General features: G+C 38.3%; 1 protein-coding gene across 7 annotated transcripts in view; it reads left to right on the top strand.

Annotated features, from left to right (window-relative positions):
* Window positions 1-23898, top strand: part of vav2 (vav 2 guanine nucleotide exchange factor) — a 188248-nt gene extending 164350 nt beyond the window's left edge. The window contains exons 10-29 of one of the 7 annotated variants that reach the window (XM_031739005.2): window positions 731-826; window positions 4494-4562; window positions 4727-4813; window positions 5422-5507; window positions 5603-5735; window positions 6122-6136; window positions 6437-6546; window positions 6695-6796; window positions 8257-8345; window positions 8988-9001; window positions 9155-9173; window positions 10953-11080; window positions 12776-12847; window positions 12988-13043; window positions 13321-13437; window positions 13993-14080; window positions 14215-14338; window positions 18172-18258; window positions 18741-18895; window positions 21197-23898. In XM_031739005.2, the coding sequence (XP_031594865.1) occupies window positions 731-826; window positions 4494-4562; window positions 4727-4813; window positions 5422-5507; window positions 5603-5735; window positions 6122-6136; window positions 6437-6546; window positions 6695-6796; window positions 8257-8345; window positions 8988-9001; window positions 9155-9173; window positions 10953-11080; window positions 12776-12847; window positions 12988-13043; window positions 13321-13437; window positions 13993-14080; window positions 14215-14338; window positions 18172-18258; window positions 18741-18895; window positions 21197-21244 (1695 nt within the window). In that variant the 3' untranslated portion in view covers window positions 21245-23898. Of the gene's footprint in view, window positions 1-730; window positions 827-4493; window positions 4563-4726; window positions 4814-5418; window positions 5508-5602; window positions 5736-6121; window positions 6137-6436; window positions 6547-6694; window positions 6797-8256; window positions 8346-8987; window positions 9002-9154; window positions 9174-10952; window positions 11081-12775; window positions 12848-12987; window positions 13044-13320; window positions 13438-13992; window positions 14081-14214; window positions 14339-15089; window positions 15132-18171; window positions 18259-18740; window positions 18896-21196 lie in introns of all 7 variants that reach the window. The other 6 variants (XM_039615023.1, XM_039615021.1, XM_039615025.1 and 3 more) reach the window with 6 other exon arrangements.
* Window positions 23899-23987: the final 89 nt, after the last annotated feature.

Here is a 23987-nt window from a genome sequence, read left to right as displayed (position 1 = left end):
GAGAAAAGGCACCTTTACTGTGTAAATCTGGGACATTTTTAGAATCTATGTATACAACAAGATCTCCCCCTCAGTATGCTGCTATGATTTTGTGATGTTATACAGACTGAAAATCCTTAGAAAAGGAATGCAGGATAGAGCGGAATTAAAGCACATTTGCAGTTAGAATGGGAGGACAAGGCGGCCGTAGAGCTGATGAGCACAAAAGCAATACATATTGCTATACAGGGCAGTAGTAACTGAGATACCCCATTCAAAATAAAGGAGCTTTGTAAAAGGCTAAATCAGCCTGTTATTGGCTCAGTATAGAAAAGTACTGTTTGTAAAACAGGATAAGCTTTGCTGATATTGCACACTTAAAGAAACTGAGTGAAGAAAGATGTACACAGACACCACTGTGAGGGAACCTTATAGGATAATACTAACAAAAGACCGCTTCTTATGGAGCCGAGGCAGAATTTAGGGATGTGCACTCATTTGTCAGAGGATGTCCTCAGTCAGTATGCTGCGTAATTGTGTCACAAATAGCTGGCACAACCAGAGTTTTTGTGCCCTGAAAGAATAGCCAGCCTCATTGCTAAAGGAGTGCCCTGTGAATGTGTGGAAGCAACAGCAGCAACATGACAATGTATTCTTAAACAACAAATGAATACTTGTTTGTAGGAAATTTGCAATGCTGTATTATGCAACATGTAATAACTGTGCCACTGCTTGTGTCACTCTTCCACAGGAATGTACAATGAAAGTGCAAGAAGGAAAGTTCAAGCTCCAAGATCTTTTGGTAGTTCCCATGCAGAGGGTGCTGAAGTATCACCTCCTACTAAAGGTAAAATCCAAATCCGTAAAACCTGTTTATGTGTTTACACAGTTTCATTCAAATGTAATTAAGATTTTGGCTAAATAGCCGTGTGATAACATACACACTTGTTTTATTTTTAACTTCTTACCTTTTAAAAGTGCATCTCAAACGTCTGTGCTGCTATATCTCTGTGGCACAGCTAGTGTATGTTGCTAACTTTCAGATGTAGTTCGAGGCGCAAAAAAAACCCTTCTTCTGGAGTTAACGGAAATGACGCGTCTCTTCCGTCCACTGGTTCTGATTTCAGTAAACATGTTGCCTCTTTCACTCTTGGCGCAATTGACTCTATACTTAAGCTAAGCTAAATAAGGAATATGCAGGTTTCTTTTGATTTGACCAAATTTGGCATCACAGTCTAACTCGACGTCTAATCACCACTCATCAGCGCGTGCTTCAGACGCTGCTAAATCCGTGAAATACAGTATATGCTGCACCCACTTCAAAGAACTTTGTATGTGAAATTTTCAAAACCGTTTTCTGACACCTTTTTGACACTCAGAGTTCAAGGATTTGTGCTGTCTATATTTCAGAAAGTTAATAGCTTTCCATCCCGAAAAGCAGATCCGCACTGTAAGATTTTCTTCTTGAGACTTCGTCAGGGAGGCTATGGTTCATCTCAGCTCTGATTTCAAATGATGCATAACACCTCTCTCTTTTATTCCGTGTCTAATGGCGGTGTCAGCTGTCTGGATTTGGTCAGTGTTGTTATGATTTTTCAGACTTGTACCCTCGTCACATTAACCTATTTTACAAACTCATTTCTGCCCTTTTGAAAAACTGTTATCTGAAGTGTCACTGAGGCAACACATATTGCTTTGTGGACTTTAACTTAATACACCTCATCAATGTGTCTGCCTTTGCACATTTTTCACTTGTTTATGTTGTGTTTTCTGTGCCCTTTAATTCATAAATGTCATTGCTAGTCGCAATTTGTCAAAACACAAATTTGCACTGTTATTTCTTTTAATCATATATTTATATTTATATATCTATATCTATATAAATCTAAATTGTTTGAAATTATTAGCAACAATTGATCTGGTGCTAAAATAATTGTAGTCGACCACAATTTTCATGACTAATTAATAATTGGGTTAAAAAAAACATTTTTAACCTGATATTGCAGCAAGAAATCATAAATAAATACAAAAGCCACTGTAATACAATATTACCCATGATTAATTGACTTTGCGTCTCAATTACGGATGAGCATATGGGTTTATGATGCAGCTTTTAATAGCCAGGGGCGGAGGTGAGTGCCTTCATCAGGTGATTGTAGGTCCACACAGAGAGCGCCGTGGCATCTGTATTAGTTTGAATCGAACCCCTGCAGGAGTCGCACTGAGCCACTGAGGTCAAATCAACCGTGCAATAATCAGATTAAATACACCCCATTTCACTGCTTCCTGCAGCTTTGCAGTGAAACACTGCTGCACATGAGGCCTCAGGGCATGTCAGAGTGACAGTGCTTGTTTTGTTGTGTCTATGTGCGTGTTCAGTCCTGCTGAAGGGTACATCTACAGTTGTTGTTATATAGATATCATCTCAAGAGTCTGAACCCTATTTGATGATAGCGTGCATGGCTCTTTTCTTCATTCTTTTATGATAGTTGAACTTCATAGAGCAACTTCAACAATTCTCAGAAAACTTAAATCATGATCTTGTGCTATACATTTTGCTGAATATGTTTTGCAGTACAATTGTTTTTCTTTTGCAATTGTAATGCACCCCTTTCTTTAAAGGGGCAGAAGGTTACTCAGATAATACAAGTTACAAGTGGAGCCCAGATGAAAGCACTTTTTTCTTGGTTTTGTTTGTCAAGCACCTGCTGATAATATTTGAAGTAGGCATGAAAAGCCAGTGAGGGAAATGTCCTGTATAGTGAAGCTCATTGTTAGTTTGAAATTGGAAGACCTAAAAACAGGTGATCTTGTCCGTGTAATAGCATAAGCTTCAAAATATCAGACGGATGATCCATGGTTATGTTATAGGTATGTTAGTACGGGTTAAATGAAGTACTATGGTTATTTTCTAATTTACATCCGGACTTATTTTTCCACCTTATGTATACAGTGTGTTATTCTTTTATTTTCCCACAACTTTACATCCACATTAAGCGATCCTAGCAGTTGCTGATAGTTTGGAAATTTTTGTTGGTTATGCAGCTAGCAGCTAATGTTGCTGCTAATGTCTCTTCATACTGCTAACCTCAAACAGAGAAGGTTTACTTCTTTTTAACTCCATGCTAGTACCTGCCAGCAGTGAAATCTACCATGAACACATCACTGTAGTGTTTAATGAAATAAACAGAAACTTAAACATTTTTTTAATATGAAAACTAATTGACTGCCTTGTTTCACACTGGGTTATGGAGCAGTAACAGGGGCTGCTGTAAAGGGAAGTTGCCATGCTATTAATAAACGCTGAATCTTTCTGGGTTTCCCTTCTCCAACTGGTATTGCACAGATTGCCATACTCATATTTGTGTTTTTGTTTAAAAAGTTCCTGTACTTACTTTATTTTTATATTAACTTGTTTGCATTTGTCTGTGTAATTTTGAGATTGAATTACTCAAAACTATTAATGTGTAGTGATTCAGTCCAGAACCTGTTTGGGCTGTGGCTTACCCAATTAACCAATCAGGCAGTACCACCTAGTTAAATGCTAATTGGTCAGTTTGTTTATCAGCGTTGGTCACCTAATAAAGTTTTTTCCTAATACTTTAAGTGTCGCTGCAGTCTTCACGTCATCATATTTTTGTTTCAAACTCATTAAACTTTTGGGAAAAAATTACACAAACAGTTAGCAATACATGATCAAATGATTAGTGTGCAGAGGGCATCAAGCTCTGCTGGCATTAATGTGGAGGTCACTATTAAATACGGTGTTATTTCCTAGCACCTGAACAGTAAACTTCTTTGTGAGTAGCAGGTTGTTTTACAACACAATTTTGACCGATCTCCACTTTATCAAGGTAACCAGCATATATGCTGATCAGCCTACCAAACCACAAGTAAATCTTTACCCCTAAGTGCAAGTAAGAAAACTTGCATATTTACCTTTCACATTTGATTAACTTAAAGACACCAAAGAAACAAAGTAACTTGTTAAACTGGAGTAATACTGGCCAGAAAGCCAAGTTAAAATTGGCGATGTTAGATGCAGAAAAATGCATTTGGCAGAAACTTTACTGCCTCAGGCTTAGTTTTGATTATTTTTTTAGATAATAATCAGGCAGAGTTCAAAATCTGAACCATTCATAAGACTGTCTTGTACACAGCTCTAAAACAAAATTGCAATGCAGTCTCATTATGTACACACCTCTACAAAAGGGTCCTATGGTCTGAAAGTTAGTTCTTTGCATTTAAAAAAAAAACAAAAAAAAAACTAACCAGAAATCTGGGGCTAGGGGAGGGGCTAGTAAAACAAAAAACAAGCTGAACTTGGCTGGTTCCTCTCTCTGCTTGCACTCAAGTTTTAAAGTGTACTTTTTAATGTGTTGTTAATGATTTCATATCTGCAGTGCGCAGTTGTCAGATTTTGCCAAGACAAACAGACACACCATTGGAGTTTGGTTTTTACAGTTTCTCAAAGTACAAGAACATTTTTCTAACAAAATAAACTCCCTCCGTAGGAACTTTTGAGTCACTCAACTGACCGACCTGAGAGACAACAACTGAAGGAGGCTCTGGAGGCTATGCAGGTGTGTTTGTGTATGTGTGTTTGTGGGTGCTGTTTAAAAAAAAATTCTTGCAGAATCACCCTCTTAGCTAAAGCTGCATAATTACATACAGCCACTGTGTTGCTCAAGTGTTGTAAATACAGCTTGAAATAGCAGATGTCTGAAAGAATGTCTGGTTCTTCCAGGACCTGGCCATGTACATCAATGAAGTCAAGAGAGACAACGAGACACTGAAAAAAATCAGCGAATTCCAAAGTTCAATAGAAAATCTTGTAAGTACTCCACACTTCTCTTGCACTTGTTATCTTTAGAGCAGCTAAGAACATTTCAAAGGTTGTTTTTTAATATATACTGTACATACCAACACACTGGCATGTTATCAACAGGTGTTTTTGAAGTTCGACAGAATGATTAGTCTGTCCTCAGGACACCTCTATCTTTCAAAATGCTTTCACATGTCATGATCCTCAGCCACGATAATGTCCTTAACAAATCATTTATGTAAACTGCAAACTGCTCACTTTAATATTTCGTGTAGCACCCACCTTTTTTCTCGTTTTTCTATCTCTCTATCACAATATCTTTTGTTGTTCCTTGCTGATATGCCAAGTCAGTATTCAGTTTTGGTTTGTGCATGTGGCACATATACAGTAATGCGTACAGTAAAAGTGCTCTGAATAATTTATACATGTAGCCACTGTGTATGACTTTGAAAAAAAAGTCAAAGGGAGGATGGAGGTGTAAGCGTAGAGCAAATTCATCGTTCATCGTGGATATTAATTCTCTCTGAAATTAAAAGTCTAGCAAAATAATTTATTAAAAATTGCAGAATCCATTGGTTTAGTAGGCTGCTTTTTTTTTTTTTTTGCGACCTAAGCAGCAGGTGAAGCTGGAGGAGTACGGGAGGCCAAAGATAGATGGAGAACTGAAGGTGTGCTCCTCTACGAACCGAACAAAACAGGACCGGTGAGTCCAAGTTCTGCAGTAAAACTAAACTATAATAACCTTCAGCAACATTTTATCGCTGCCAATATTCAATAAAAATGTATGATTGTCTTCAGGTATATATTCCTCTTTGATAAAGTGGTCATTGTCTGCAAGAGGAAAGGCTATAGCTATGAGCTCAAAGAGATTATTGAGCTGCAAAATCATAAAATGTCGGATGACCCGACGAACAACAGAGACATGAAAAAGGTAAGAACATCACGGTTTGAAATGAGACAGAGCAATTTCTTCAGTGAGACCTTTGTAAAGGTGGCCCGGCCGGTGTAGGCGATGAAGCGGCATGTGTAATCATTACAAATGTTGCCCTTGAGCTGAAGGAGCTTGTTGATGGTAATTTCTGATGTGATTTCAGATGGGGTAATACACTGATGTGTCAAATGTGCATTGTGTTCATTCGTGCTTGTAAAATCATGTAAATGCAATGAAGATCATTTAGGATTCATGAAAGCGTACTGCAGTGCACTGGGCATCCGGTCTAACATGGCTTTTTTGTTTTTGGATCTGCATGTGTGCGTACATGTTTGCATGTGTAACTGGGTCTTTCTCTGGTGTCTTTCTTTTTGCATGCTTACCAGTCCTGTGGAAAAATGGTAAGCTCAAATGATCCCCTTATTTAACACATCTCCTCATAGTGGCCGTTTTTTTGTTTTGTTTTTTTTGGCTGTGGTGATTTTTGGGATGTAATACCTTGATTGCATATGCACAGTCTGAGTCTGTGACCAGCTTCTTATCCAATTAATTGCTAAAGCATGTTGATGATCTTTTAGATCTGACTTGATTTGACCATCTATTTGTTGGAACTGCTGATATCACGTGCCTCTCTCTTATCTCAGTCTGCCACCCACAAACCTTTTTCTGCCATCTGTTCAACACTCACTTTTTCTCACCAGTGGTCTTATGGTTTCTACCTGATCCATCTGCAAGGGAAGCAGGGCTTCCAGTTCTTTTGCAAAACTGAGGAAACAAAGAGGAAGTGGATGGAGCAGTTTGATATGGCCATGTGAGTATGACTAGTTGGATAAAATGTATTTTATGTGAGACTAATTGCCTTTGCCATGTTATTTTTCACTAGCATGGGAAAAAATAAAGAATCCTAGGTAGCCTCGGTTTAACTGGTTTATTTAATTTCATATCATTTACTTATCTAGGTCCAACATCAAGCCAGAGAGAGCCACAGCTAATCAGCACAACTTTGAAATGCACACATTTGATAAGAATACCAACTGTCGAGCCTGCAAGATGCTCTTGAGGTAATGACCCTGACAACCCCAGCGCTGGTATCTCTAGTGCAATTAATAATGCACACCGAATACATCCTTATTCCAGACTCTCTAGTGACTGTTATGTCAGCATTTAGTAGCAACAGCATTTTTATGTGTTACTTATCCAGACAAACTTTATGAAGCAGAGACACTGTATGTCCAAACTATGCAACAGTAGAATTATTAATAAGCTATGATGCACAAAAAAAGAAGTTTAAACTGAATGTTTTCACTGTCACCATCTTGGTGTTTTAAAACCACATGTGTCAGCAGATGAGCAGGAAACAGGACATTCTGTGGCTAATCACTTGTGATTGGCAGTTTGTCAACCAACGAGCATCCTGGATAATCCTCCTCTCTGAGTCCCTGACTTATAATTTACAGAATAGACTTAATGTTTTATTCAGTGTGTCATGAAAATAGCAACTGAGCCCAACAAAATGATCAGGGAAGTGTTTACCGAGAACACAAAACCAGCAGAGCCGATGGTCTTTTTGGCAAAGAAGCACTGCTGTCAGGAGACCTTTTCCAACTACTCCCACATTAGCTTCACTTTTTCATAAAAGCACACAAAAGTTATTACAGTTAGGTAAGTATTTGGACAACAACACAATTTTTGTAATTTTGACTCTGCACACCACAAACAGAGGAGAAAAAAATACCCTTAGAGTGGAGTATACACTATAGCAGTACAAATATAAAAATACATAATTTAAGTAGCATTTGGTAGTGAACAAACAAACAGACTTAAATCACAGAGGGAATATGTTTTTGGCTCGCATAACCCGTCATTAGTGTGAAAGCATTCTTTGGAAAATATTCTAGTAAGTGTGACTGCGGCTGACGGATGTTATTTTTAAACATTTCCCGGCCCCGCACCACCCACAGTGTTCCTGAGTACACCTTCTCTCATGTGAGAATGCTGCTCGACTGCAGTGGGGATAGCCCGTGTCACTGAATCACCACTTTCACCTCTATTACAGTCAGCCGGCTAAACCCCACTCTGTGTATTGAGCCACAAATTGCATGGCTTTGCTGACCTAAATTCACAGAGCCGATGGCGGCAGGGACCAGCGTTCTCTCTTCCTGCTAGATGCTAATTACTGCTGCAGTCCCAGCGGATCCCATCGTGATTTATGGCACTTACTATTTAACTTGGCAGCGTGCGATGCATGCAGTGTTACAGTACCCGTAACAAATAAACTTCAGAAGTACACGGTTTAAACTGAGCCAGCTGATTTGGTGATTTTTAAAGAATTACAGAACGGGAATGATGGAGGATGTGGATTCGCAGTTGGAACAATTATAGGAACAAGCAGCAGGTCCCCTTGTGTGTTGTTCTTACAGGAGATTAATTTGTGTCTCAGCCACTTCCTGTTTGCATTACTAAAGTGCATGTTTCTGTGTGTGTGTGTGTGTGTATGTGTGTGTGTGTGCCTGTCCTCAAGGGGCATCTTCTATCAGGGCTACTTCTGCTCTCGCTGTGGAACAGGAGCTCACAAAGAGTGTCTAGAAGTGATCACCATTTGTAAAATAAGTAGGTATTTCCTCTTTAATAGAAAATGTTATTCAGATGACTTTGTGAGGGTCAAGTAGTGAGCAAATGATAAAAAATAGATAAAGAAAAACAATGTGACATATGTCACGGACATGCATGGCAATAATGATGACCCCTGTCCTGCTTGTAGGCCTCTCTATGCAACAGTAAAAGGGAGGCAGGCTTTTTTATTGTGTCAGTGGATTTGGTATTAGAGAGGACAGCAGTATCTGACAACCACAAATTTACTCAACATGAATTCAGAAAATAATTATGGCCTATTTTCTCAAATTTGAGCCAATTTAATAACTGCTGAGTGAGGTTCAGTATGAACCAATCAAGTTCTTTGATAGTCGAAGGTCATAATTAATCAAATAAATTCTTAAAATAATTTAGTGTGTGTATAATAAGGACCACATAGCAGGAGTGTAACAATATAGTTTGATGCTTTCAGTTTTATCTGCTGTTTAACGCTCACAGGAAACCAGTCATACTACATTGCTGTTAGTCAGCTTAAAAAATGGTCTGCATGAAGCTATGCTGTACATTTTGACATGTTGATGCCAAGTGCTGATGGATACACTTGGTAAAAAAATTTCTTGTGAATGCTCTTTGACAATCTTCAATATTTCCTCTTTTCAGATCCTCTTGACCTGGTGAGTAGTTTCTTTTTCACTCAATATACAACAGCTTTCTCTCATTTTCACCATCTTTCTTTGTTAAATAATTACCACAAAATGATAAAAGGTGATGTTTTTTGCTTGCTTATTAACAGTATCAATAATCAGATATTTGTCTCTGTTCTGTAGGAGCCTGGAATATCACCTGGTAAGAGCTAACATTTGAATATGAAGCTGGATATTCTGTCAGCTGTCAACTTTGTTTTGGCTGTAGCTGCTCTTAAATAGCACGGCTCTCTACTGCCATCTAGTGGATAGCTCCATTGCAGCAACAATACTAACCCTATACTAATCCCTCTAAAAAATTTTAATGTTGTGAAAAGGTTTTATTTTGTTTTCCTTTAATTGGATTCTATAATTGGATTCAAAAAGGTAAACTTTAATGTATTCTGTATCATCACATGTTCAGATCACAAGTGAAATATTTCAAGCTAGATTATAGTTTAATACAGATTTTTTGTGGCTTTAAAAAAAATCAGAATTCCAGCATCTGAAATTATTTAATTATTTCCAATGATCAATCAAAAAAAGAACGTATAATACAGAAATGAACACTTTCTGTTAAGTTAGCACTTGGTTGGGTCTTCTTTACCATGAATGACTACATCAGTCTGGCATAGTCTGGTGGTGATCAGCTTGTGTCACTGCTTAGCTGTTAGGGAATCCCAGATTCATTTAATAGTAGGCTTCAGGTGTTTCTCATCTTCCTCAGTTTGTTAATTGAGGAAGATGAGATTCTCTGTGGGGTTTCAGGTCACGTCAGTTGCCTGGGTAGTCAAACCCAGCATTGTCATAGTCAGCAAACCAGTAAATACTAGCTTTGGCGCTGTGGGAGTTCCTAGTTCCTGGTGAACAAGGAAATATGCTCCATACTTTTTGTCAGGTGGAAACATGAAGCGGTCTATTATCCTAGTAGGTGGTTACATTGAATTTTTACGTGATAGTACAGAGTAGAGCAGCAACCATCAACACCAGCAGATGGCATGGCACCCTAAATAATCAAAGATTGAATTCTAGCATGAGGTTTCCACAAACACTTTTGATTCTGTGCCTCTCCATCCTTCACCCAAACTCTGGAACCTTGATTTCTAAATGAAATCAAAAAAAAAAAAAACCTGGACCACTGAGCAACAGTCCACTTTAAAGCAGGTACTTGTAAGATGCATCTGATGTTTTCCATTGTTTCAGGAGTGGCATGACTTTAGGAATTTAACAGTTGTAGCTTTGATCCTGAAGAGGTCTACGTGTGGTGGCTGTTGATGCTCTGACTCCAGCCTCGGTCCACTTGTTGTGAAGCCCTTCTTGAGTGGACTTGACAGTCTTGTCAAGGCTCTGGTCATCTCTCTTGGCTCTGCACTCTTCCCGGCCGGTTCATCTTTTCATTGATATGCTGTGATACAGCACTGAACAGCCAGCCTTTTTTGCAGTGACCTTGTGTGGTGTTACGTCCTCGTGGAGGGAGTCGACTATCATCTGGACGACTGTCAAGCTTAGGGTCTTGCCTATGATTGTGGTTGCATGTACCGAAGTAGACCGAGAGATACACAGTATTTATATAGTTTGAATAGTAATTAATACAAACCCAAAATTAAATATGCCAATAAGTCAGTCAATAAGTAGCAATACTCCAAATTAGAGAAAGTCTGTAGATATTTAACTTTACAACTAATGAAAATATAATATGTAAAAGTTTACCTTTCTCTATTATATTAAAAAAAAGTAACCTTTTCACAATATAAATGCATTAGTAGAGTGTGCAGAAGTACAGTAGATATACACTGACTGGCCACTTCATTAGGTACACCTGCAGAATCTGATCTTTTCTTTCACAACTCTTTTACAGATTTTGTTTTCTCAATGTCAGTGGACTTTTTTATTAGTGAGAAGCTGTAAGCGGTAATGTAGTGGACACTGACTGTTATTGCAGGTCCTAAGATGGTGGCAGTGAAGAACTACCATGGCACACCGGTGCCTCCGGGGAAGACGCCTCTCTGTTTCCAAACAGGAGATTTTATAGAGCTTCTGAAGGGAGACCCGGATATCACATGGTGGGAGGTAGAGTAGTCAATCATTTTAAAATCAATCCATCCCCCACTTTGACACACGCAGCTTGTTACGCAGACAGCTGATGTTGGCACAGCACCTCACACAGTGGATTTGAAATGAATCTGTGACTCTCATGTTAAATTCAATTTTTTTTTTACCTGTGAGATAGAAAGTATAGAACATAAGTTAAAGTTCTGTCTCTGTTCAAAGACTGGCACTTCCAGATTGAAATTGTTAACATATAGGATCACTATTATTAGCTCTGGACAAAAACCTTGTTTTACTGGACAATTGCAATGACTTCCGTGGAGTCTTATAATCAGCAAAGCTAAAGTCTGAGCACACAAACTCTTGTAAAACGGTATATTAGTTTTTATACACACTGTTTTTTTGTATTGATTGGACAAACAAGATATAATGTGTTAATTATGTTAACACAACGTTTTGTTGCCTTTGGATAGAGGGGCTATCTATTCCATCATTTCTTTTCATGTTTTCTAACCAGGCTGCAGAAAGCACTATCAATCTTATCCCTCTGGTGGTGAGCAAGTAAAGTAACATACTCCAAATGCCTTTAATTCAAATTGCTGTGGAGTAGACAAATCCCTAAGTGCTTTTTTTCCCCTGTGCTACAAAAAAGATAATTTTTCTTGTCGTTCCAAATCATCATCATATTCCAGCTCACATCTTGTAAACAGAGTTCCCTTGTCACCTTGTCAGTTTAAATTAATAGCGCTTTGGCTTGTGCGTCTCACTAAAATAGCACCGGATACTTTAAAGAGTGTTTGAATGATAAACTGAGCCACGCTCGCCTAAAATTATTCTAAAATCTTAGAGGAAGTTAAAGACTTCTTTGCACCATCACCAATGAAATAAATCACTTTTAGCTGAACATTAGTAGAGGTGTACCTGCAGACATGGAGGATCCTCTGCAGTGAATTAGGCCGGATGATAGGAACTGTGACACTGTTTGCTCCAGGAACTGTTGGCATTCCTGCTGAATCACTGACTCTAATATCAGGCTGGCTTTTCCTGAAGTGACTCTGGGCAACTTTCTGATGACATTAATTGATCTTAGCTATAACAGTAGGCTATCCCTCTACAGCATGGCAGTTTAATCTCTCAGTGTGATGTCAGCGGGTGTGCCGAGTTTAAAATCGATTGCTGCAGGCATAAGATGGTGGAGTCATTTCATCCTCTGTCTGACTTTGATGGGGAAAGTTTGTACAGACAACATCTAGCACCGAAAATATGATGCATAGTGTGTAATATTTATTTAGCTCCAAGTGCATACACTGTCTTTCAGAAATTTTTACTTGCTTACTTTCAGTTTGGTTCCTTTTGACAAAACTAATCCAGTGGGGATAAACTGGCACCACTAGGAGGCACCAACGTTTCACTGTTTCACATTATACACATTAAGCTGAAGAATCTCTGCTTCAGATATTTGTTTATTAATATATTCTTACTTAACAATGATCACTTGCGAGGAGGAAATATAGTTCTCAGTTTTAGTTTTTCCTCTATACACCCTACTTAGTTTTCAGTGTGCCTTAGGATTTCCATCTTTTCTGTATCTACACCAAACTATATATTATCCCTTTTCTCTTTTTTCCCCAGATGTTCTAAAGTATTTCTTTGCCTGAAGTAAGCACAGTTTTGTTTCACATCTAGAAATAAACTTACCCTGTGTTTGTCTTACAGGGAAAGCTGATACAGACACAAAAGAGCGGCTTTTTCCCCAGTTCCTATGTAAAGCCTTGTTTGGACCCAAAGGTAATGCACCCATACACCTGTACAGTGGGTTGTGACTGATTACCGCGTGTATGATTTGAGAGTAGACGAGTTTATACATGTGCATGTCAATTAGTCCTGTGCTGTGTTCTTTAATGAACGGTGTCTGTTATGTGCGACAGCCCTTCCAGTCATGCCGGTCGTCCTCAAGGGATGCAGACTACTATGGCTATCCTTGGTAAGACCCATAACTGTGCATTTAATGGGCCTGTGCACTATAAGGTACCATTAGCCCAAGGTCAATATCCTGTTATTAGTGCAGATCTGTTAATGTTAAACTATACTGTTATCTCAAAGCAGTGGTTCAATTGAAAGCAAGTTGACCCTAACCAAAAGATTAATTACTACATGGGTGATTGAAGTTAAGTGTTTTTAAAGCTTTTAGAGTGTCACTTGATGAAACAACTTTAAATTTGGAGGTCACTGTTTTTTGTTTTGTTTTTTTTTCTCTGTAGGTTTGCAGGAAATATGGAGCGGCAGCAGGCAGACAACCTTTTAAAATCCCACTGCAGTGGGACCTACCTTATCAGAGAGAGGACAGCTGAGGCGGAGAGGTTCGCCATCAGCATCAAGTGAGTATTTCAGATCTTACAGGAGAGGAAAATGTCAAGGGAAGGTTTTTATCCATATCTCATGGGGAATAAATATTCTCCCAGGGAGCCCTAGTCAGCTTTTTCTGTGCATCTTTTAGCTCCAGCTAATTACTACTCAGTAATTGCTTTTTTTTTTTAATCCTTTCTTTTTTTGTGCCTTTTCACTGAGAGGATGCATCCTCAAGAGGAAAAAAAAATCCATGAGTTCTTTACTGGAGTTGTCATATAATGATGGGTTGGGAGAAGGAATGCATTTACACATTTGTGTCTAACACAGGTGATGAGTGACTGTGGGGACCAGGCTCAATATAATTAAGTAAACAAATCCGTTAAGAAGTCTTAACTTTAAGAAAAAATACTTAATTTTCATCTTATTTAATCAGATATACTGAAAAAGAAATGTGTGGAGCAGCAGAACACATTAAGTTAAGGGCACAAGAGAATACAGACTCAACAGTAATTTGCAAGATATGGATAAGGAAAATCGATAACAGTGGAAAAACAACATCTATTCTTGGTGATTTCTCTTTACAGATTCAACGATGAAGTAAAGCACATCAAAGTCATTGAAAAAGACAGCTGGATACACATCACCGAGGCAAAGAAGTTTGAAAGTCTGTTGGTAAGTCATATTAAACTGTTTAGAAAAAAGAAAAAAGGTCATATAATGAACTGCCAACACAGAAACACCCATAGGAGCTTGTTGTCAATGTGAAAGCAGAAAAGTTCACCTTTTTGTATCCTGTTACTTAACAGGAGCTTGTGGAGTACTATCAGTCTCATTCGCTGAAAGAAAGCTTCAAGTTGTTAGATACCACACTGAGATGCCCCTACAAGTCGAAAGAACGCTCGCTTACACGGGCCAACACACGCTCACCAGGTAAACCTTTTGAATTTTTCTCTGTTCCAATACTTTACTTTCCACTTCTGCAGCCATTCTGATACCGCATAGCAGCCAAACTCTGCAAACAACACAATCTGTTAGTACCAGAAAATCATATTAGATCCTTGAGCAATGAACAGCTAAGTACAGCCAGCTGATAAATGATAGTCAGTAAGCGTTTTGGCAGAGGAAGGTTTGATGTTTATCGGTTGTGAAAGAGCCTAATATTTGTCGGTCCGTGTTAATGATAACTTAATCCAAGTAACTTAATATGTGGATTTATAGTATAGATTAAGTGACCACGATGCTTATCAGTGTGGTTCTGATGAAGCTAAGTTTTGAGAACATCTTCAGAAGAAAATATCCATCATTATTTTAGAAGCAAGTTTCACTACTTGGCAGGCATCTTTGTAACAGCACCTGGGAGTTTATTCAGGCTAACAGTAAACCCCTCTCTAAATGAATAAGGAGACGGCTGCAACGTTAATAAAAAGCTGCATAAATCACCAGAAAAATCTAATAAAAAAAGGTGACTTTGCCTCATGATATTTAAGTTTTATAAAGTTTTATACAGCACCTTCAAGAGTTAAATTCCACCTCAATCCAGTGTGCCAACAGAATCAACATATCTGGTTGATCCCGCAAGGGCATTTGAACAAATACGAGGCTAATTTACATTATGGATGCAGTAAGCCAAGAAAAAAAACTTGTATAGATTTTGGAATCACTTCTGTCTGTTCTGTTTCAGCTATTATAAAGCAGACGGTTGGCCCTTTGGAGGGAGTAGTAGGTACAAGATTTATTCAGATATTTCTATTCAGGATTCTTTTTAGTGCCATGTCTCTCCCATATAAAATCACATGTGGTTGGCTTTGGACTTGACTCTTAAATACACTTTGACTTGTGGTGGGTGCGCATATCATCCCTTTAACTTTTCTACCACTTGACTCATGTTACAGACCTCATTTCCATTACTGAGCTTTGGGTAATACCCACTGGAAGATGAGTGGAACCACCCAAAGCTCTAACGAGACATCCACAGACATCTTCAAATGCTAGTGTCAAAGTGGTAAAATGCTAGTGTCAATGTTTTTGCATGGAGACTGAAGGAGCATTGCATGTTAAATAATGTCTACCTGCTTCAGTGCACGATTATGAAAATACCTTTTTCACTCTATGTGTAACCAAAATACGCTGGTGCAGTACAAATTCAATTTCATGACACCGTGGCTGTGGCTACTGTAAGAAACGGGGTAAAATAAATGAGACACACTTCCTCCCACTCTCTTTGTCTTCCCCTGTCCTCTGTTTTTCCCAAGGCCAGTGACTCTCATGACTCATACAGACAAAAAAAAAGGATGGAGGCCAGAGGGGCAGCTGGGCAGAGTAGGAGGGCAGCAGTGTGAAATGATAAAGAGAGTGACAAAGAGAAAGTCAGCTAACTCCAGCCTGTGGAATGACTGAATTGGCTGCCCTTCGTGGCCATTACACTATATGAATACTGGCTGTGTCTTTGCGCTAGCTTCTGTCCTACACTGGCCTCACTTTGTTCGCTCTTCACAAAGACCCAACTGGCCACTATAGTGAGATCATTTCTCCTCCTGTTTTGGCTGAAGTTGTACACGGATGGAGACAACTGGAGTTTTTGCTAATAATGGATTTCCTCTCAGTTTTATCCTTGTTTATCCCTGTTTCCAAGCACGTACTTTTACTTTGAGATCTGGAAAACTCTATTATGGTTACAAAGAGCCACGACTATGTCCAATTGAAAGAGGTTTGTTCAAAAGCTATATTTTCAGCGTGATAATCTACTGACAGTTTGGTAATGGGCTGAGTTCACACAAACGTTTTCTGATAAGTCACATCAACAACAATTGAAGCAGCTGGAAAATATATATATTATATTATATAGTTGTGCGATTTATTTTACATAAAATAAATAGCACAACTACTTCAGTTTTATTTTTATAGTGTCAAATCATGACAACACTTTGTAACGTAAAGGCCCTGTAATAATAGGACCCTACAATAACCACACGTGACACACAGTCCCCACGACATCCATATTGCATGTAATGACATATTAAGAACAAAAAGCTCAGGTTTCATGTGAATTTCAGTGGAGCTTCATAAGATGTCACCTTTTACTACTACTACTGTTTTCTTGATCCTTTCAACAAGTTGTGACAATTTTAGATCCCTCTGTCTATTATTCCACAAAAAAAGGAATTCTGTTCTGAGTCTAGGAAAAGGATTTGTAAACGGTGGTGTGGGATTTTACACATGTGTGTATAGAGATAAGAGGAAGCCAGTCAGTTTTCCATAGATTTAGTGGCCCCTTTGCTAGGTGGCCAGTGCTACGTAGTTCCAGCTTGGCCCCTCCTTTTTGGTTCAAAGTTGCTCCAGATTGCTCAGATGTACATTCACAATGGGAATTTCCTGTCCCAGAATATCCCAAAGGGTGACACTATTTGACTTGGATCTGGTGGCTGTGCAGGCCATTTGAGTAATCTCAACGTTGAAAAGTTGTTTGAGATGATTTGAGCCTTTTCACAGTCTGTATTATTAGTTTTTTGTAGACCTTTAGGTAAATGTCTATTTGAGAAAAATAAGTTTGAGAAAAAATCAAATCAAATAAAGTGTGACCTGGCCTGGAGAGCTACAGAGATTTTATAAACACAAGTGACACAAAGTGCAAGTGAGTGAGCACAAAATCAAGATCATGTGCAATTATACATCAAGAACAAAAAAGGTCCAATTTCAAATAAATATCAGTGCAACTCCAAGAGATATCACACTGAACAAGAGTACTAATTTTTCAATCCTTTAAAAGTGGTTATTCCAGAAAAAGAGCAGCATAATTAACGCCTTTGTCTTTAAAATATTAGAAATTAGAGGTTGTAAAACTATGTCTTTATATTTAAAAAAGAAAAAACAACAACCAATTGGATCGTAGTTAACATAACATGGTAGTAAAACATGAGGAACATCGGTATAGTGTCCAGCTTCTTTAGGTGTTTCTTGAGTGCATTCATAAAGAGCACCGTATTCATTGCCTGGAGGGAAAAACAAGATTATTCATTTAAAAGAATCTTAATTTAAGTTTTAGCTCTCTGTCTCCTTTTTAAATTAAAAATTTAAATGCATAACACTAAATACTAATATCTTGTGATAATTTCACTTCCAGCCCTTTTAGCAGCTTTTATCTTTTTCTTTATTTGAAAATAGCATGACCTTGGATTTTCCTCCATTTAAGTTGAGTTAAATGGGAACAACATGAAACGCAGACTGCAGCGATTTAAAGGTTTTCAGTACTGTAAATAATAGATAACAGTGCCATCTGCATAAAAATGGAAAGCAGCATTTGATCAGTTATCACAAATGATGAAGTCTTGTTAATCCAACCTTCAGTTGGGCTGTCATCGTAATGCCTATTAGTGACATTATATGCTTTTCTTAATATAATATAATGTTGTACAGTTAAATAAACATAACACCAAAATGTATTTTGCAGGTTGGTGTAATACTGAATAATAATGTCACTAATAGGAACAGAACAGACTCTTTCTAAAAAACAACAGATAGTTCCCACGCTGCTTCTGTTTGAGACTTTGTAAATAAATTCACAATCTTAAAGCAGTCAAACTGCAACACCTACATGGTTAAGATTAAATATAATGAGAACCGAACGCACAGGCACACAAAGCTTCAATGCAAAATCTTTTTATCTTTCTGCTTCTTTGGCTTCGCCTCTGCATGTGTTCACCTCAAACATTTTCCAGCTTTACTTCCTCCCTTGTCTCGCTCTCTCTCTCTCCTCCTCTCAGCAGCCACCTGTGCATCCTACAACTTCTCCTTCCTCAGTCCGCAGGGCCTCAACTTCTCCTCCTCTCAGAGCTCAGCCCCCTTTTGGTCAGGTACTATCTACTTATCCTTTCCTTTCCCCCCGCTGCCTCTGTTGTGTTCTCGCGCCGCATCTCTTGTAATTACATAATAAGCCTATGTACCTCGACCTCATTACTTCTTCTCTGTGGCACTCTTTTCATTAACAAGAACACTGCAGTTCTTCCCAGGATGACATTTCCTCATTAAATCAAGAAAAGAAAACCAATTTCCTCTCCAGTGATGAAACAAGTTGTCCTTTCCCATCGTGCTCATTTGTCATTTTGTGGCAACAGCGTGTCACGCAGAAAACTGACCTGACCATCTCGCCTCTGTACATTCTTCACAACTAATTATTACCATTATGTTCAGTGTGACCTCATCTTACAACCGTCACCCTCATACATAAACATGAATATTCATCAATACCAGTAAATAATAACTCTTGTTTCGAATTCAGTGGTGTGCCATTAAGTTAATTAACTATGGCTCAACTCCTGTTGTTATCGATTTTCAGTGTTTACACCTCGAGTGGTCAGCACAGCAGTGGCCAGGTATAACTTTGCAGCACGAGACATGAGAGAGCTGTCACTGCGAGAAGGCGACATTGTCAAAATCTACAGCAAGATCGGCGGAGACCAGGGCTGGTGGAAAGGAGAAGCCAATGGAAGAGTAAGTAACTATGAGCAAAGTGTTTATTTGTGGATGGGAAATTGATCAGACCCAAGGCATAAAAGCCACCACTGGATTAAATAACTTAATGTTGTAATATTTTAATGTTTGATCAAAAATGTATCCAATTAGCTTTATTCAGTTAGAGATCTGCAAAAGAGAAGCATGTCCCCAAAAGTATATTGATACATTTGGCAATTTAACCAGTGATATCATGGGGAAAAGGAAAAAACAAAACAAAAAGATGTGGTTGAAAGACAAAAACTAGCTGCTGGGAAATGTGCCAGTTTAATGGGATTGGGGTAAAAGGGAATGTGATGTCAGCATTTTATTTTAGGAATGTTCCCTATTAGGCTGTAAATTTAGAGTTGTGCTGTGGAGCCAGAGGATCTGCACAACTTGAGCGGTTGTAAAGCTAAACCTTACCACACTCTGCTGTACAGCCTGGTGTAAAAATGCCATAGAGTCTAGTTTTGATTTTTATCGGTGTTTTCCCATTTTACTTTTATCCCCTCGTGTGGATTGATGGAAATAAGCTTTTAACTTTCTCCTATGAAACCATCTTCCTGCACACGCAGTTTCTTTGGATTTGTCTCTCTGTAATGTGTGACCTTGATGGAACAGAAGTGGTAAAAATAGGTAATCTGTATTCAGTCGATGAAGTCTGAAATGTGCCGACTTTAAAAAAAAAGAAAAAGAAAAAAAGAAAAAGCACATCTACACCTGGTATAACTCAGCAGAAAAAAAAAGTATTTGCTAATGCAGTGTGTACAGCAAATACACAGAAATTTGTGTATCATATACTATTATAACCAGGTCATCTACTTTAGCTGGTTGCAAATCTAATCTGACAAAGCCTCTAAGTTTTCATGAAGTGAGCTGAAGTGTCATGATTACTGCTGTGCATGAGAAAGACATCAAGCTCACAAAATTAGATGCTATTTATTTCTACATTATGAAGAAAGGCCCACCGTAATTGGATGATTTGCTGAATGTAGTGGCTATTAGTGACGACATCAGAGCTGCTGTTTAATGGCTTTTTACTTCTTTTTTTACATTCTTGATATGTATAAGATTAAGATTTGACCTAGGTGAATAACCTAGTGCAACTGATGAATATTGCCACAAGATGCTATTCATTGTCCTTCCTTTGCTGTGTTAAACCCAAGACTGAAAAGCTTGACTTCCCAGTTCTGTGTAGACGTGACTTTGTGTAGCTTCTTATAAGGTGAAGAAAGCAGTGTTGCGGAAGTCTCCATTCTGTGTCCAGCAAAGATAAGAAGCTCTCCCAGAGCCTTTGCTAAGTAGGTTATCATTTGGTTGGTGGTTTCTCCACAAAGACCCCTTACATATTATGGGTTCTGTACTTTGATCATTTATTAGCACTTGTTCATTTTACAGCTGAAAGATTTCCATTAGCTTTTTAGTTTTAATGTAGTTTCCTGGCTTGCTGGTTTTGTCTGGTTTCCAACTAAAATACTGCAAAATATGAATTGTGTTATTCCATGTGTGCACATGGGATGCGGGTGTGATGGTCCCTGCAAATATATTTTCATTCCCCTGCTGTTGAATTAAAAATGACCATTTTGAAATCTTTACATATCACACCAACCCTAACATTCACGTGGAGCACCACAGGCATCACAGCAAATACCATTAATTCAGCCAATATACATGGTGCTGATTTGTGTTTATGGACAGTGCACATGCTACTAATTGAATCACGACTTAACTTGAGCACATAAAATATTATTGCTTCTCTTTTTAAATTAAGACATCTGCTACGTTGAACTACCTAATTTCAGCATTTTAAGACCCAGTCCAATTCAGGAAAATTGAGAGACTCAGGATGAGATTTTCTTTGCACAAAACATACCCACATACAGACCTCAACAGGTATTAATGGATGTCTTCGTGTTGCTGTAAATACAACCTTTGTGTTTCTATTATCTCTGTTAGTTCAGTACATGCTTTACAATTCTAACAAGTAGGAGAAGTCGTAGCCTAGCAACAGCTGAAGTAGTATTTGAAGTAGCCTTCAAGTATTTTTTCAGAACAGAGGCAAGGCTGCTACTGAGATGTGCAGTTATCGGAAAATAACGCACATCTTCTGGCAAAATAATATAGAGGAAAGAGCTCCGAGAGCTCTCGGCCTAATGTAGTCGAGCTGCACATACAATGGATTCACGGCATGTAAACAAAACCAAAAAAGCATATGAATGAACTCAATTAACATCTTTTGTTTACATTGGTTGATGTAAAATACTGTGTGTGTCTGATAATCATTGTTTCATGTTACAGATTGGATGGTTTCCTTCAACTTATGTGGATGAAGAAGGAGCGCAGTAAGCCTCAGATGTTGCTGGTCTGGCTCCCTTTAAATCAGGAACCATCTTCTATCTACTGTTCTCAGAGAAAATTACTCAGTCTCTCCAGGAAAATAACACAAGGAAAAAAAAGAAAAAAAAAAAACTTTTTTTGTTGTTGTTTTGCTGGATACTCATTTTTCAGCGAGCGTTTTTACTCTGTTTATCTTCAATTATGCATCAGCTTTTGTCTTTGCTGGATGTCCTGTTTAATTTCTGTACAGGGAAAAAAAAAAGGAAAAAATGGCTTGCTGTCTGTCAGCCTCTGTGTGCTCTGCAGAGACTTTACTGAGGACTGAGGACACAGCAGAAACTGACTGCTGATAGCTTTACTTTGGAAAAAAAAAGGCTTCCCTTTTTTGCAGGTCTACGCAAGGTGAAATAATTGTACAGTATAGATAATTTATTGAATAGAGATTATCATCATTACTAATGATTATTGTGGGGAGTTGATTTTAAGCAAAGAATCTGATCCGAGAAACTAAAATAAGAAAAAAAAAGATGCTGTGTTTTTTATGTTGAAAGATTTTGCCTTAGTTGTCATGGTGATGCCTTGTGGGCTGACACCAGTGGAGGGAATCGACTTTGTTGACTGATTTTACTTCTCCATGTATGCATGTGCTCATATGTGGCCCACATAAACACGCACACGCACGCACACACAGACCAATGTACAGTATGGTGCCTTTGAAGAATGGGTGTTGCTTACTGAACCTCAACTTCAGCCACTCAAGAACATTGCCATGCTCAACAATACTTCACGAAAAGAGAGGAGCTTGAGCCCCTGAAAACAGGATGGTGAGGCATTTATGTCCTAAACGGCCACTGGATGAACTCACTGGATGTGTTTTTCTTTCTTTTCTTTTTTTTATAGCCAACACAATACCATACACAGTCTACAAGTCAGTCGTCAGTCAGATGGATACGAAAGGGAAAACTTTCAACTCAACAGTCACGTCACACAGTCTCAGTGTTTTTCATGTGATTTTTCTTGCACAGAATCATGCTTTTTTTTATTTTATGTTTTTTTTTATTAAACTGGACCAACAATTTTTTTTTAATTATTATTATTTAAAGCCAAATTTAGCTGTATTTCAGTGTCTGCACAGAATTGAATTGATTTATGATTTTTCTACCTTGCCTTACTGTTTTTTTTAAAGAGTTGATCAGGTGATGGGATTTTATCCCCCTTAATTTAAATGTTCCTGTGTGAAAATGATTTTCGTGTTGTGCAGACTGATAAACAGTGTTTTAATCTGAAGAAAAACTGTGTGTGCTATAGACGTTAAACCACAGAAGATGTACTTAATCGCTTTGTGATTTTCTAGGGTTGCGGTGCTTAGTGTTTCCATTTATTTCCACTCACTTCTTCGTGCCATACACACTTAATAGATTTATAGCTATTTACACCACAGTGTGCTGGCATCAGTTTTTCTATTGACAGCACAAATGTACCAGGCAGCTTTCTGAATCTAGTATTGTACAGGTATTAATATTTTTTGAAATATTTGACCTTGGCAATTCTTTCTTTTAAAGGGTTCAGTTGTTATGGAACACGATCTACAGTTTAATGAATGGCTTTCATTTCAGTCTTCTCATTTTCCCAAAAAAATTACCATGTTGATATAAGCGGACATTCAAAGGCAGTAGACTGTGTCCCTAAAAATCAAGGACTCCTTCAGGGTCATGTACTTGTGCACCTCTGGGCCACTTAAAGTGCTGCTGCTTTTATTAGTTTTATTCTCACAATGTCCGCTTCTGTAGTTTTACCATGGATCTCAAATTGTGCAGAAAGTAGGGATGCGACTGTATCCAACTAACCCAACTTCCAAGCCATCACTGGTGGTGAGAGTTAGGTTTCTGTCGCTGGGCAGATTTCAGTTAAGAGTTAGCAGTTTTCAAGCCCAGAGGCAGCACATCATTCCTGACATCATGGGGCTGCGCACTCTTAAGCTGAATGGTTGCCATTTTGACACAATGTGGGAGACCTAGTGTGAGTTAGAGTGGAAGGGGATAGAACAGGACCCACACAGGGTGATCTAAAAATAGCAGCAGCACTGAATGATTCAGCACACACAACCAATAAGAAAGGCTTTGCTAAAATTTGAATGTATGTAGATGTTTATAATGAAGACCGCTTTCTTGCTGCAAATAGGTCAAAAACACAAGTCAGTCATTACAGCTTGAACCAACTTGACAAATACCTTTGGAAGTAAAGTGCAAACACTGAGCACATCAGCTCTGGCTGGTTCACAAAGGCTTATGGAGCAGAAAGATGCCAAAATGTTTAGATTCTAAACATGTAACTGTCTAAGATGTGAATTGTTCCAAAGGCCAAATGCCCTGGAAAACACAAAGTCCTACCACTGTGTAACGGGGACACACAGGAAGCCTCCTTTTTGTCTGGAATTAGGAGTTTGGGGGACATCAGCTGTAGTCACTTTTTTCTTTTGTTTTGTTCTGGTTTTGTTTTTTTGTAGTGGACAAGAACCCATTGCATGTGGCTATTAATATTTCAACTCCTGTCAGTTCATCCTCAGAAAAAAATAAGTACTTACTTGTGTACATTTTTTGGATGGTTGAGTATTTCCAAATGAGGTCTATCATGAATAAATATTTCTTTTGGTTTAAATTTGAGACTGGGTTCTTTTCATTTTTTTATTGCAAAATTGTGTCACAAAACACCTAAACGTCAATCTCCAACTTCCACAGTAGAGGGAATTTCT

Source organism: Oreochromis aureus, linkage group 7, assembly GCF_013358895.1.
Source record: "Oreochromis aureus strain Israel breed Guangdong linkage group 7, ZZ_aureus, whole genome shotgun sequence".
NCBI classification, from domain to species: Eukaryota; Metazoa; Chordata; class Actinopteri; order Cichliformes; family Cichlidae; genus Oreochromis; species Oreochromis aureus.
This window is presented reverse-complemented; position numbering and strand designations above follow the sequence as displayed.